At 42.2% G+C, this 13,809-nt stretch overlaps 1 protein-coding gene across 1 annotated transcript in view; it reads left to right on the top strand.

Moving 5' to 3' along the window:
* Positions 1-656: 656 nt before the first annotated feature.
* Positions 657-13,809, top strand: part of PXDN (peroxidasin) — a 118,435-nt gene continuing 105,282 nt past the window's right edge. The window contains exon 1 of the mRNA XM_018559227.1: positions 657-841. Coding sequence (XP_018414729.1) covers positions 657-841 — 185 coding nt within the window. The remainder of the gene's footprint in view (positions 842-13,809) is intronic.

Here is a 13,809-nt window from a genome sequence, read left to right on the forward strand (position 1 = left end):
AGTTCGTGAACACGTGTCAAATGCGCAAAGAAGAAGAGCGCTCTCGTGCTCGCGAAACGTGCCGTGCTAGTACCAGTTAAATGCTTGCACACGTTAAATGGAACACAGATGCGGAATGCATGTCACAGATTTTTCTGCATTTGCAGTGCATTCACCCCATCTGAAATCAACGGGGTTGTGCGGCAAGCTTAGAAAACAGTAATAGCAAAAAGTTTCCCAGCACACTCACAAGCCAGCATGCAAAAAACAGCGTAGAAAACATACACAACGCGCGCAAGTGTGATGCTAATGCCCGCTATGTGACTGGGGCCATAGGGCAATCATGCGTTCCCAGCAGGGTATTGTGTAATGCATTTCAGACAAAGCGACCCGACTGGAATCCTAGATGGCGATGGTCGGTGCCAACAGCTGTGGGTGCCAGCGCTCGGCAATAGCGATACCTCGCATGGCCACCAGATGGCGCCCGTCCCCGTGCCTATGGAGCACAAAGCGTCACATCCTTTGCGAGAGCCCCGGAGAGAGGAGAGCGCAGGAACCCGAGCAGACCGGAGCCTGTGTGGGCGAGGGGAGGTCGTGCAGCAGCTGCCCCCCTACCCTTCTCCTTTCTATATGTCCTCACCCTTACCTGACCCTCCCTTAGTGTGCCCCCTGCCAGCATGGACCTGTACAGAACTGGATCTCCGTCCTGCGTGTGGCTTGTCCTTACAGCGGGGCTACTGCTCGGACTCCCCCAGCAGAGCAGCTCCTGCCCCAGCCGCTGCCTGTGTTTCCGGAGCACGGTGCGATGCATGCATCTGATGCTGGAGAGCATACCCACTGTGTCCCCGCAGACCACCATCCTGTAAGTGGCTCATTCATTCCTTTGCATGCCTCTCCTGCTGTCCTGGGAAAAGTTTAAAAAAGGGAAGGGACTGATGTCTTCTCCTGGGTTGTGTCTGAAGAACTTCTCAATCCTTTGTGCTTGAGGTCAAGCTTCTGCCTTTAGGTGTGGATGGGTTCTCTCCTTTCAAGGGTTACATGAATGTGATGAAGGCTGCAGATATTTGATACAACTTGTTTTGAGAAGTGCAAATATTGACCATTGTGTGAGGATGTTTTTACATAGTTATGTTTTATTTGTTCTTGTGGTTTTTGACTTCTAGTTAGAAAGTCAACCTGTGGGTTCATCTTACCTTGTGAGGTCCCCAGCCAGAGCCCTTTCTTCTCTTGGTTTGTAACACAGCAAAACAAGATTTTAGGGCCCATTCAAACCATGTCCGGACCAGATCTGGAATGCAGTGCATTGTGGTTTCGCCGCGATTTTGCGGCAATTCGGAACATTTTTTCTTCTTAAAATGGGCTTTTAGGTGTGTTCCAGTGCGTTTGTATGCGATCCAGTGCAGTCCAGACCAGACAAAATGAGACATGTAGTATTTTTCTGGTCTGGTCAGGAACATACTGCGCTGGTGTGAATAGAGCCCAGCAATAGCATAGGAATATATTAGGCTGCATTTTGGGTCTGGAAACAATCTGGTCTGGAGAGGATTTGGTGTGAATAGGCCCTTAGGGGCTTGTTCACACCATATCCGCACCAGAAATGCATCCCAAGGTATTCCTATAGCACCGGAACGACTACAATGTTGTCTGTGCTCTGTTTACACCAGTGCAGTCTGTTCCTGTGTGGGGAACAAAATGCTGCATGCACTATTTTTTTTCTGGTCTGGAATGTGCCAAAATGCATGCACACACATTGGAATGCACCTGAAAGCCCATTTTTAGGTAACATTTTTTTTTTTAAATGCACCGCGTTTGCAGAAACTCACCCAGATCTGATCCGGACATGGTGTGAAGAAGCCGGGATTTAAATCTTAAACATACATTCAATTACCTTAACTAATAACAAAAATGTATCTTATGTGTGTATCACTCGGCTGTAGATCCTCAAATCATCTCTGAATTGGTGCTGACACTGTCCTTCCTTCTGGAGGGTGGCTACTTTTGTTCCCCATGGTCCCTGTGTGTTGTAAAGTAGTCACCAATCCAAGCTCACTCCTGTGATGGACTACATTCTCTCGTTTAGTTTACAAATTTGTATTGAGATTGTAGTCCAGCACAGGAGTGAGCTTGGATTGGTGACTACTTTACAACACACAGGGACCATGGGGAACAAAAGTAGCCACCCTCCAGAAGGAAGGACAGTGTCAGCACCAATTCAGAGATGATTTGAGGATCTACAGCCAAGTGATACACAAATAGGATACATTTTGTTAATAGTTATGGTACTTTAATGGAGTTTTAGTTTTAAACCCTGAGTTTAGTGTCACTTTAAGTTGGCCGTAAACTGTTAAGCTGGCCATACACCTATAGATTATCTGCAGGTTTTCTATGGTCAGATGGAAAAAGTGCAACAGATTCCTCCATCTATGCTAAACTGTGTGGATGGAGAAATCTCCCACTGGGCCAAGCTTCAGTATCTTGCTAGTCGGCCCCGCTGGTTCTCAAAATATCTGAACAATCTGATTGGATGCAGTCATTGTTTAGGTGTTCTGAGAGCCAGCGGGGCCTCCTAGTAAGATACTGAAGCTTGGCCCTGGATGGAGATTCCTCCATCCAGACAGTTTACCGTAGATGGAGGAACCTGTTGCACTTTTTCCATCTGACCATAGAAAGTCTGCAGATAATCTATAGGTGTATGGGCAGCTTTAGAATTCTGGCTGATTCACAGGAATCGGACTAAAATGTAACAGTTGGTAGCCCTGCCGGCTTGACAAAACTCAATTACACAATTTACTTTTGTCTGAGTAGTCTGGTTGAAATTTGTTTGCCGAACAGTGACTGAAGCCAACCAAATTTTTGTTAATAGGGTACTTTAATGCAATTTTAAGGTTTAACTCCTGAGTTTAGTTTCACTTTAAATTAAAACACTAAGTGCTGATAATGATAAAAATCATACACATCTGTTTCTCTGTGGCTACTACTGATAACGGCACCATCTTCTGTGCTAATGACCTTTCATCTAGATGCAAACAGCTTAGTTATAAGTTTCTGTCATGCACCTTAGGTCTCGTTCACACCTAGGCGTATTGCATATGCGCGTCTGTCGTGCGTTTTTTTACCGCGATTTGCGGTAAAAAAGTCACGCGACAAACGTGCGTTTCTGAAGGCTTCTTGGCTGTATCCCAATGGAAACGCGCAACAAAACGGCCCAAAGTAGTACATGTACCTTTTCAGGCGTGGGCCGTTTTGTAGCGCGTTAGGGACGGGCGGAAATACGCCAAGGTGTGAACCAGACCATTGAATACAATGGGATTTATATTTTTGAGCGTTTTGTAGACCATTCGTCGAGCGTAGAACGCGCTACAAAATGTTCAGATGTGAACGAGGGCTTCGATTGTAAGCTCCATGAGGGTAGGGACTGATGTGAATGTACGCTAAAGCGCTGCGTAAATTGTCGGCGCTATATAAATACCTGTAATAAAAAAAATAAAACGCATAGTTGACATAAAAAAAATAGGGCTGTGGAAATTAACGATTAATTCCTCGATTTGAATCGTTAATTTTTTTTGATCGATTTAAAATGTTTTTGATCGGTACTCACCTCTCCGCCGGCTTCCGGGAGTTCCGTCGGAGATCTGGTAACGTCACTGGACTCCTCCCCCCCCTTCCCCAAGTGGCTCCGTCGGCTAATGAAGGGAAGGGGGGAGGAGTCCGGTGACATCTATGTCCGTGACGGCTAACGAAGGGAAGGGGGAGGGGTCCGGTAAAGTCTATGTCCGTGACTTCACCGGACTCCTCCCCCCTCCGTTAGCCAACGGAGCCACAAAGGCGCCATGATTTAAAAGGTTTGAGAATCGATAGGCATCTTCCCTGGACAAAGCTGGCCTTCTCTTCATTAAACCAAGAGAAAAAGAATTGCCAACTGTCACTGGTGAGTAAATAAAATTGGTTATAATTACATTCTTCAGGAAAGGTTTAAAAACTCCAGATAACAAGAACAGAAAAGACTTAGAATAAAGATGGTACATAATAGGGAAAAAGAAATCTGAAGCACACAGCAGCATTTCCATCCTGTAACCTCATAGAAGAAAATTGCCCAGTGCCACTATGGTGCCTCCAAAAAGGGAGCCAACAGAGAATAACATTCTGCACAGAAAAGTAACATGAAAGTCAAATATCAGTATAATACTGGATGTTACTCCTCTATCTACAACATACAAGGTAAGTGGTCCTCTAACACAGCAAAACCAAAAAAGGACGTATCCAGCCAGCAGAATCAGGCACCCATCTAACACAAAACCAGTTCCCTTTCATTTGGAGTAATTTAGTGAGTAAATATGGAAGGCCCTTTAACCCTTCAATCCATGACAGAAACTGTCAGATTGAGCCACAAAGGCGCCATGATTTAAAAGTACACAGAGAGAAAGTACTTAGAACGCATCAGCCGTATCAAATAGGTTGTCAGAAGAAGCACAAAGGTATTGTTGCCATGTTGCTTACTGTTACTATGTTATATAAAATTGTTCTAAAATGCTTTTTAAAATTCAGTCCTGTTGCTTTTCAAGCGTGTATAGCCAGCGCATAAAAAAGGATTTCAAATGACAAAAAAATGGAGTGGATTATTTAATAACCAACCAGCCCATATACACACGGAAGAGAGCAGCTTCCAGGGGACATTCACCTTTCCATTTTTGTAACCCTCCCCTTTCAATAAAACCTAAACGTTTTTTGTTTTTTTTGTTTAAATTTACCTTTTTTTAAATTTCTTTGTGTGGCCCTGTCCCCATTACCGTTGTTGCTTAGACAAGAATTCTGTATGTGCGTTATAATTAATCAATTAAAAAATGTTTGATTAATCGAACACGAAAATTTTAATCAGTAACAGCCCTAAAAAAAAAATGCTTAGATTCACAATAATGCCACAACAAAGATTCCCCATGTTTCATTATTTATGGTGATCCACACTGAACATATAGACTGCAGTAAATGGTCCAAAGGATAGCAATCTCAAAGTAGTAAACCTCAAGATTACGACACATAGCTGTGATGTTTAAGTGTGTCATGTCTCACCAATATAGCACCAACATAGGCAGCAGGGGTGTTTTGTGCTCCAGGGGGATCACCACTGTAGGTCACTTTTCATCCACGTCACAGAGGTTTAAACTTGCCAAATAAGTCATTAGACACCTTTGATGTCTAATGAATGACCTCTAGCCCATTATAAATCTTTATTGTCTCTTTTAGTCTCTGAAAGTTGCAGAAGCCATGATTGTTATCTGAGTGAGCACAGCATACAAATGGGGTATGTGTCAGCCTGCTCACACTACTTATTTACCATTCTATTGATTCGAGTCATCTTAGCGTATCATTACAAGACGAGGCCCTTTTATGTTCCTTTCATTTCATCTTTTTTTTTTTTTTCTTTTGACAATTTTGGTGAAAAATATAAAAGAGGTTTTGTTATTTCCTCACCATTCCAAGCATCCAGACCTCAGCAAGTTCAATCAGGTATAAACTAGGACAAAAAAATCAGTACCCATTGTGATGTGTTTATTTAGCAATATTTATAGAACACCAGCACCTTATGTGGTGCTTACAGAACAATTTAGCACATGCTCCCTAGAAGGTCGGGCATCTTTAAATTCTTAAATGGTTAAAACTATCAACACCTATATCTCAGTTTTTGATAGATGCTAGAGATGCCTCTAATATATATGAGGCACTCTTTTTGAAAAACATCAAACAATATTTGTCCCAAATACTCTTCCAGGACAGGGATAAGCACCTCCTCCACCAGGAATGTGAAACAAATCACAAAATAAAGTAAGAAGACTCAACTCCAGGCAAAAAGCTTAACTGTCGCTTTTTGAAAAAGCGGTCATGGGGACTTAAGTAGCGATTGTTTCGTTAGGTGATGCTCCAGTTTCAGACAGCCGCAGAACAAGTGCAGATGTAAACAGTTGCGAACTTTCGCAAAACGGGCGCAATTGGAAAAATAGTGCAAGCTCTGGTCAAAACAGATGCACATGTTAAAAGGAGCGGTTAAACAGATTTGAACACTGAAAAAAAAAATCTAGTAGGTTAAAACTGTCGCAATTGTTTGATAAATTCCCCCCCATTGTGTTTCCCCATCTGGTCCACTGAGCCTCTATAATTCATATTTTTTCTCCTTGCATCATAGACCTTGTTTATGTACACTTCAAGTATTGCAAGTTGCTATATGACCACGTCAAAATTCCGGGCCAGTGCATTCTGCAATGCATGTTTTGTCAGTGAAGTTACATATTTTAGTCCCGTACCTTGGGATCAATGTTCTATTTGATAAATATAACTGTATATGCGTATTGTCACTTTTTTCATGAATATTTACCGTATTTTTCGCTCCATAAGACGCACTTTTTTCCCCCCAAAAGGAGGGGGAAAAAGTGCCTGCGTCTTATGGAGCGAATCCCGACACCCGAGACATGCAGTTTCGGGCGCCGGGCGAGTAGTAGGAGCCACTGCTCGTTTAATACGAGTGATCTAATGAGATCACTCGTATTAAAACCGAGCAGCGGCGACGATCGAGATAACCATAGAGCAGGCGAAGAATAGACGTTCTTCGCCTGCTCTGTGTCATCACTGAGACCGTGGCGCTGTAATCACAGCGCCACCTGTCTCAGCGGTCACTAACTGCAGCTTCTGTCACAGCTTCTGTCATAGAAGCTGTGACAGAAGCTACAGTCTCGAGTGCTCCATAAGGTGCGCCAGACCTCCCTGCGTCCTATGGTCCGGTGCGTCTTATGGACCGCAAAATACGGTATATATTATTCCATAAGCAAAGTCTTCTTAAATTTGTTCAGGACATTTGTGGGTGATCTAACTTTGCCTCTTACATGTATAGTATGTTTAAGGATACGCTATCCCAAGCGCCTACCTTTTTTACTTAAATTATGGACATTCAAACTCTTCTGAACGTTCCGGGAGTCTCCCACTTATAAGATGGTGGCTACCTGATGCCCGGGAGGGAAACTTTTTAACCCGGAAAGGTTTACACTATTCTATCTCTAGCAGAGTAAACCTTTCCAGGATCCCCTGCTATCTGAAGTGCTCCTTCAGGTCCTCTGCTGATAGCAGCAGTGGCCGGGTGCAAATTCTGGCCTGCTATTGCATTTTGAAATGGCCAATAGTGGCCTAGCTATTAATTCCCCTGCTATCTGTTGTGTGTTTTGTTTTTTTCATTCTGACAGCGGCCGCTGTCTGAATACAACAACAAAAACAGCAGATAGGGAAGCATTAGCTCCCCTGCTATTTGCCATAATTTCAGGGAGATGCCCTCGTCTCCCCTTCCCACAGATGAAATTAGTTTATTCAGGTTGGGATGTCTGCAATTCCCAATACATGGGGCAGCTCTTTCAAGATTTCACCCCATTATGTAGTATTCTGTAAATGAAAATTTACAGTTCAGTGGAGTTTCATATGCATGGCATTCAGGTGCGGGAATGCTACAACAGGGGCTCCAAGCAAAATGGCATTGTATAGTGTTGTAGTGTAATCACTTGCCATTCGCCTCTAGTAAATAAAGGGACGGACGGCAATCGCCTATTAGTGGGGCACCGTAAATGTACAGCTTTTTTTTTCTGCTTGCGCACGCCCCCTAGCGCACCCGCAGAAAACACTGCAAGGTGTAAACAGCCAGTAACGGCTGTTACACATACAAACGATTGGCTCTAAAGCCGTCCGATCCCTTGTATGTGCTGCCCTGCACTGTGCGCCCCCTCCTACAAATCCCATTATGCATCTGTCTCTGGGAGTCATGCCATTGGCTGTGAAAATCTTGCAATGCCTTTTGATATCCAACCCTGATATACAGTAATGTAGGCTGTAAGTGCTGTCTATGTGCTTTAGCAGCAGACCCCTCTTTTCTATGTTCTGTGTGTGTGTGTGTGTGTGTGTGTGTGTGTGTGTGTGTGTGTGTGTGTATATTCCCTCTCTACCGCCACCACAGCTCAGACAATGTGCTATTTATGTTCTTCAGACCTTTACACTCAAAAATCAAATTCTACCAATGCATCCCTCTGTGTATGATGATTAATAATAACATAGACATGTCAGGTGTAAAATGCTGTGATTTTGAAATCTTTACACTTGCATAACATTCACTTCCTGCTTTGATGAGGGCAAAATGACTTCAGTTTGGCAAAGCAATTCACACTGGGATTGCCTTATCAGCAGAGCATTGCTGGGAAATCTCATCTGTAATCTTAAGAGATCTCAGGGAAAGGCATTTTCCTCCCCTGAGATGATGTGCATGGTCACATGTGCCAGAAATCCAGGAAGTAAAAGGAGAGCTAGTAACCTGCCCTTATTAAACATGGCCACTGCCAGAAGAAAAGAGAAATAAGGTATGCAAAGAATACAAAGCCGGCAATTATCTAGAAGTATATGTTTGTAGATTGTCATTACTAAACATTTCTAAAGGTGTGTGTTGTTATTTTAAAGATATGGGTAAAGATCCACTTTAATAAAGGGTTTCTTCAATAGCTATGCAGGAATTCTACGTATTTATTTCCCATATGCTGAATATGTTCATGCCTGTATGTAAATAGAGAGCCATATAGATGGCTCAATAAGTTCCTAAAATGTACCCTTTTACATTGAGGTGCACAGGCTATGAGGATTTGTCTGTGTCCTTAGTCCACCAAGGTCTCATGGATTGGTTTTATTAGAAATTATATTGAATTGTGGAGTCAGCCTCTGTGTGTATGAAGTTAACTAGAGGACATTAGGTGTGTTTTGGCTCGGTCATTTTTCCCTGATATGGAAAAGATTTTTCTCAGCCTAGGTCTCCTGGCTTAGCTTGATATCACTGTTAGAGTTTTATATGTCTGAGTCCACCATATCTGTAATACTCCTGGTGAGGGAGGAGAATTTCCCAGGCTTTTGTTCCCCCAAATCTGGTTTAATCTCGCTAATCTGCTCATGTCCTGAAAGATGAGTTTGGAAATCCAGAGTTAAGGTGCCCACACACCTTGCGATAATCGTACGATAATCGCGGGAAATCCCGCAATCGTACTATTATCGCAAGGTGTGTGGAAGGCGTGTGACCGTTTCTACTGTACGGTCGCACGACTTTTATCTCAGGAACATGTTCGAAAACCCGCCGAGAATCGTACGATTGTCGGCGGGTGTGTGGCATGTTCTTAGATAAATGCCGCACGGGCCGGTGTGCGCAAGTGCACACTGCCCGTTCAGCATTGCGGTCATCGGAAGCCCGCCCCTCAGGGGGGCGGGCTTGCGATTATCGCAAGTACGATCTGCCTGTCCAAGATGGGCAGATCGAACGTTTTTTTTAATTGCCTTACAACCATCGCAAGACAAAAGTCTTGCGATGTTTGCAAGGTCTGTGGCCAGCTTAAGACTTGCCTGTAAAGCAATTTCCTCAAGTCTTCCAGGACAGCAGGATTTCTGCCCTTTTTGTGTTTTTTCGTTTTCTGTCAAATATATTTTGATTCTGATTTACATTCTTTGGTTCTTAATTATTACTGACCAGATCGACAAAATGACTTTAAAATGTTTTTTGTGATGCGTTTCCTGTTTCTATTGGAGGAGGAGCAAAACTCTTCACCCTTTTGTGAATAACCCTGAGAGACTCTATGATTGAGCACATGGTGTGTGAAATGTGTTACAAATGTCTGCCTGGATGTTTCCAGAATATGCCTAGTTGATGGTTATAAAGAAGTCATATGGAATTTGGTGTGCCGTCTTTGCTTTGTTGTTTCACCGGAGATGAGATGGGCCAGCACCCATTAATAAGTGGAGTAATGTGGACTGATCTGGAACAGCACTGATTCTTGCTTTAGAAATGGGTACATAAGATATTTTTCATTTAAAGTGACTGTAAAAGCAGAGTTATAATCCGTACCAATGCCCACAACCCCCTACCACATGCTGTGTTTCCACCTTCAGGCCACTTTAGAAACTCATACTTTTTTTTCGATAAAGAGAGCGAGTTTATTAGACTGATGTAGAAAATGTGTAAAGTTTTGGTGTTAATGAGCATAACAGAACAATGGGCTTTGAAAAACTGCAATAATAAGCAACCCACCAGAATTTACCTTACTACTGATCCAATAGTTGTTGGTTGATGTGGATTACCTGCAGCTCTAAAATGTCCCTCTTTCTATGGGGATAGCCAACACATTTCGTTTCACAAATGTGATGGTACTAGAGAACTTTTTTTTTTTTTCTTCTTTTTTTTTTTATGGCAGCGTGATGAAGGGTTAGAAATGCAAGTCATGTTTCTACTGCTGGCTGTGACTCCATGGGTGAGTTTTTCAATCTGAATTTTTCAGGGTAGTTACTTGACTAGGATGTTAGATGGTTTTGTAGTGCTTCTTTTTAGTAGAATGGAGATTGGTTAAAACAAATAATAAAACAAGGCAACTGAACTTGCTGCATTTTTATTGAAGTTTCGCTGGTCATCCAACCAGCTTTCTCAATTCAGAATGAATGACCAGTGAAACATCTGCAAGAAAAATACAGCAAGTCCAGTAGCCTTTTTTTAACAGATATACCATGACCTGGATCAATAAAAACCTTCACACACAGAACTTGTCTGTTTTTTTTTTTTGTTTTTTTTTTATGGCTCTGTTTCTACTGTGATAACCAGGACTGGAAATTAGGGGAAATAACCCCAACTAGGAACACAGTTAGCAATAAACATGTGACAGTCTACAACCCTTCTGCATTTTATAAAAACAAATAAAAAAAATAGTTCTGCCGATGGCTGGGTGTTGTCAACTGCTCTCCTACCACTCCGGTGATCGCTGAGTGTTTGTAAATAATTGAAGACATGGTATGGTTACTATATCCTCAATTATGAATGAATGGGAAGTGATCTACATCACCTCCTGTTCATTCACGATTGTGGATATAGTAAATACACTCTGTCCTCAAGTTATGAATGAACAGGAACACTCAGTATAGAGGCTTCAGTTCATTTATTACAGGAGATGCAGAAAAAGAGATTGAGGTCTCTGTGTTCTCAATCTCTTTTTCTATTTTAAAAGGGAAATATCAGGGGTCTCTTTTAGACCACCAATATTTCCCCAAAAATATTGCCCTTTAAAAGTAAAGTAAAACATAATAATAAAAATAAAATATAAAACAATTTAAAAGTGTATAAAATAAAATATTTGTAAAATTTGAAAAAAAACTTTCGGTTTTGGCCTGACGTTTTTTTTCATTTCGGTTTTGAAATTTTCATTTCGGTGCACCTCTACTTGTAATCTATATGAAAATTTTGCTTTAAATAATGTCCTTTTTTTTTCATTTTCTGTTCAGTGTTTTCTAAAATCATGTTTAGGAGCAGCTCTTTGTGGCTTGCATGAGCCTGGCTTCAAAACTGGTCTTACTTGTGGCTTATTAGTGTATGAAGACATAAACTAGACAAGATTATGTTCTAGCTGAGCATATTTCAGTGGTATGGTTCTGTGTTCTCATCCATAACAAGAGGTCTTTGTGCCGGTCTGTCCTACAACCATACATCTGGAATGACGTTTTTCTGTCTTCATGGCACCTGGATTAAGTTGGATTGCATTTGTTCTCGGTGCCCGTTTCATTTTCTCTCTGGGTTTATGTTTGCTGATGATTGTTTTCATTTCTTAGCAAAAAATACCAGTTAATGAGCTAGGGAGTCTTTAATGCAGATGGTTTTGTTTGAAATTGTATTCGTTGGAATGTGAAGTTTACAGTATAGGATGCATGTTGTAATCTGATTACAAATACAGGGATCTTGAGGGAAGAACCAGCAATGATTACTACCCAACAATAAGAGCCCCAATAGAGCCTTTATTTGAATGTTCGTGTGCACACATCTTTGAGGACAGTACATAGATTATGAAGGACATCAATTTGACTACTATTTAGCACCATTGCTTTTTCCTGATTGCACAATCTAATAGGCAACAGCGTTTGACCCTGTTACCCAATGCACTTTGTAATCGAACACAGCGTTTCTCAACATTTAAGTAACGGCTCCGTTTTTAAAAGTATGTAAAAGCCCCATGCAAAAACTCAGAAGAAAGTGGCTTTCCTCCTTCATAGCAAAGTGCTTCCTTCAAATCAAGATTGCCCCCACACACATCAGTCACCCCCCCTTCACATCAGAAGCCCCACTTTCATATCAAAGTTCGCCTTTTAGGCTGGGTTCACACCATCTGGAATGCAGTACATTGCGTTTTTGCCACGATTTTACTGCCTTTCGGAGCTGTGGTTGTTTTTTTTTTTTTTTAGCTTAAAATAGGCTCTACGATGCGTTACATGCATTATTTGTTTTTGATTCATTTCTATGCGTTCCAGTGTATTCCAGACCAGGCAAAATGAGACCTGCAGTATTTTCCTGGAAAGGACTGCACTGGTGTGAACATAGGATACATTAGGATGTATTTTGGGTCCGGATAACTTGCTACAAACTTGTGGCGGGGTGAAATTGTAATTTTGTGAACTTGCTGCACATATTCCTGGCAAGTTGTAGACTTGCAGAACACGCGCAGCACACGTTCTAGTTGACACTTTTTGAATTTGTAGCAAATTTGCTTGGCAAGTCTAATGTATCACGGCACCCTGGTTGAAAATGGCTGATTGAACAGACCTGGTCAGATGCACCACCAGGACTGTGAGGAAAGAGAGCGAGCCGCTCAGCCAGGATCTCACAACGGGCGTCTCTCGCTCCTCACTGCTTGGCCATGCTGCTATGACAGCAGCTCCCTCCTCCGCCTCCCCCGCCGGCTTCAGCGCTTCACTTCTCCTCAGATCCCCGCTGCCTCTGCCCATACAGGCAGGGGAGAGCAGTGGGGATCCAGAGGAAAAGCTGCAGGCTGTGCCGCCCCTCTGTGCGCGGTGGAGGAGCGGTACATTTCAGTGATATGTGCCGATCCTCTGTGTGCAGAGTAAACACTGGAGCGATCAGCTGATCTCTCCAGTGTTTGTAAATTACTGGGGACACATAGTACTATGTGTTCCCAGTTATGAATGAACAGAAAGTGCTTTACATCACTTCCTGTTCATTAGTTTCTGAATGGGTAGTAGCACTCATAATATTTACACTAATATTAAAATATTTAATATTTTTAAATAAAAAAAAACAAATAAGAAAAGCAATAAAACATAAATAAAAAAACATATCCTGGAGGCGGGGTGCATGACATCACATGACGCCGCACTGGGTGGTGTCACACACCTGTTGGGGGAGATGGGCACGTTTTTTTTGTTCTTGCCTCAGGCGCAAAAGGAGCTAGCTACGGATCTGCACACCACCCTCAATCAGCAATAAAACTTTTATGAGGGGTGTTGCTGTTGCTTATCTTATGACAGCATAGAGTGCTTGAGTAGGGGAGCACAAATGTATTTTAAATAGGTACCAAACTCTAGAACCCAAAATAGGCAAGCAGTGGTCAAAGGGCTAGTCACCAGTATTGCCTGTGGTCTCCCTGGAGCTACTATTTTCCCCATTACTGAATTATTATTCCTTGTTACATTCATGTTAGAGCTGACCCATTGGTGATTGGAAAGGAGGGGCAGATGGCACAGATCCACAGAATGTATGAAGCAGAAGTAGGGAGATTATTGCACTGCAGGTCCTCCATGTACAGCTCCTTCTCCAGGTGAGCAGCATTGTAGATATCACCATCTAATGTCAAATGCTGGGAGACTAGCATTCACAGGGACAGTAACAGAGTAATATACAGTTATGAGGCTACAGATCAGGAATGCCTAGGCACAGGAAGTCCACTGCTTTTTTTTTTTTTTTTTTTTTTTTTTTAAAAAAATTAAAAACTAAAGGTAAATTTT

The sequence above is a fragment of the Nanorana parkeri genome, unplaced genomic scaffold (genome assembly GCF_000935625.1).
Source record: "Nanorana parkeri isolate BGI_ZX_2015 unplaced genomic scaffold, ASM93562v1 scaffold383, whole genome shotgun sequence".
NCBI lineage: Eukaryota > Metazoa > Chordata > Amphibia > Anura > Dicroglossidae > Nanorana > Nanorana parkeri.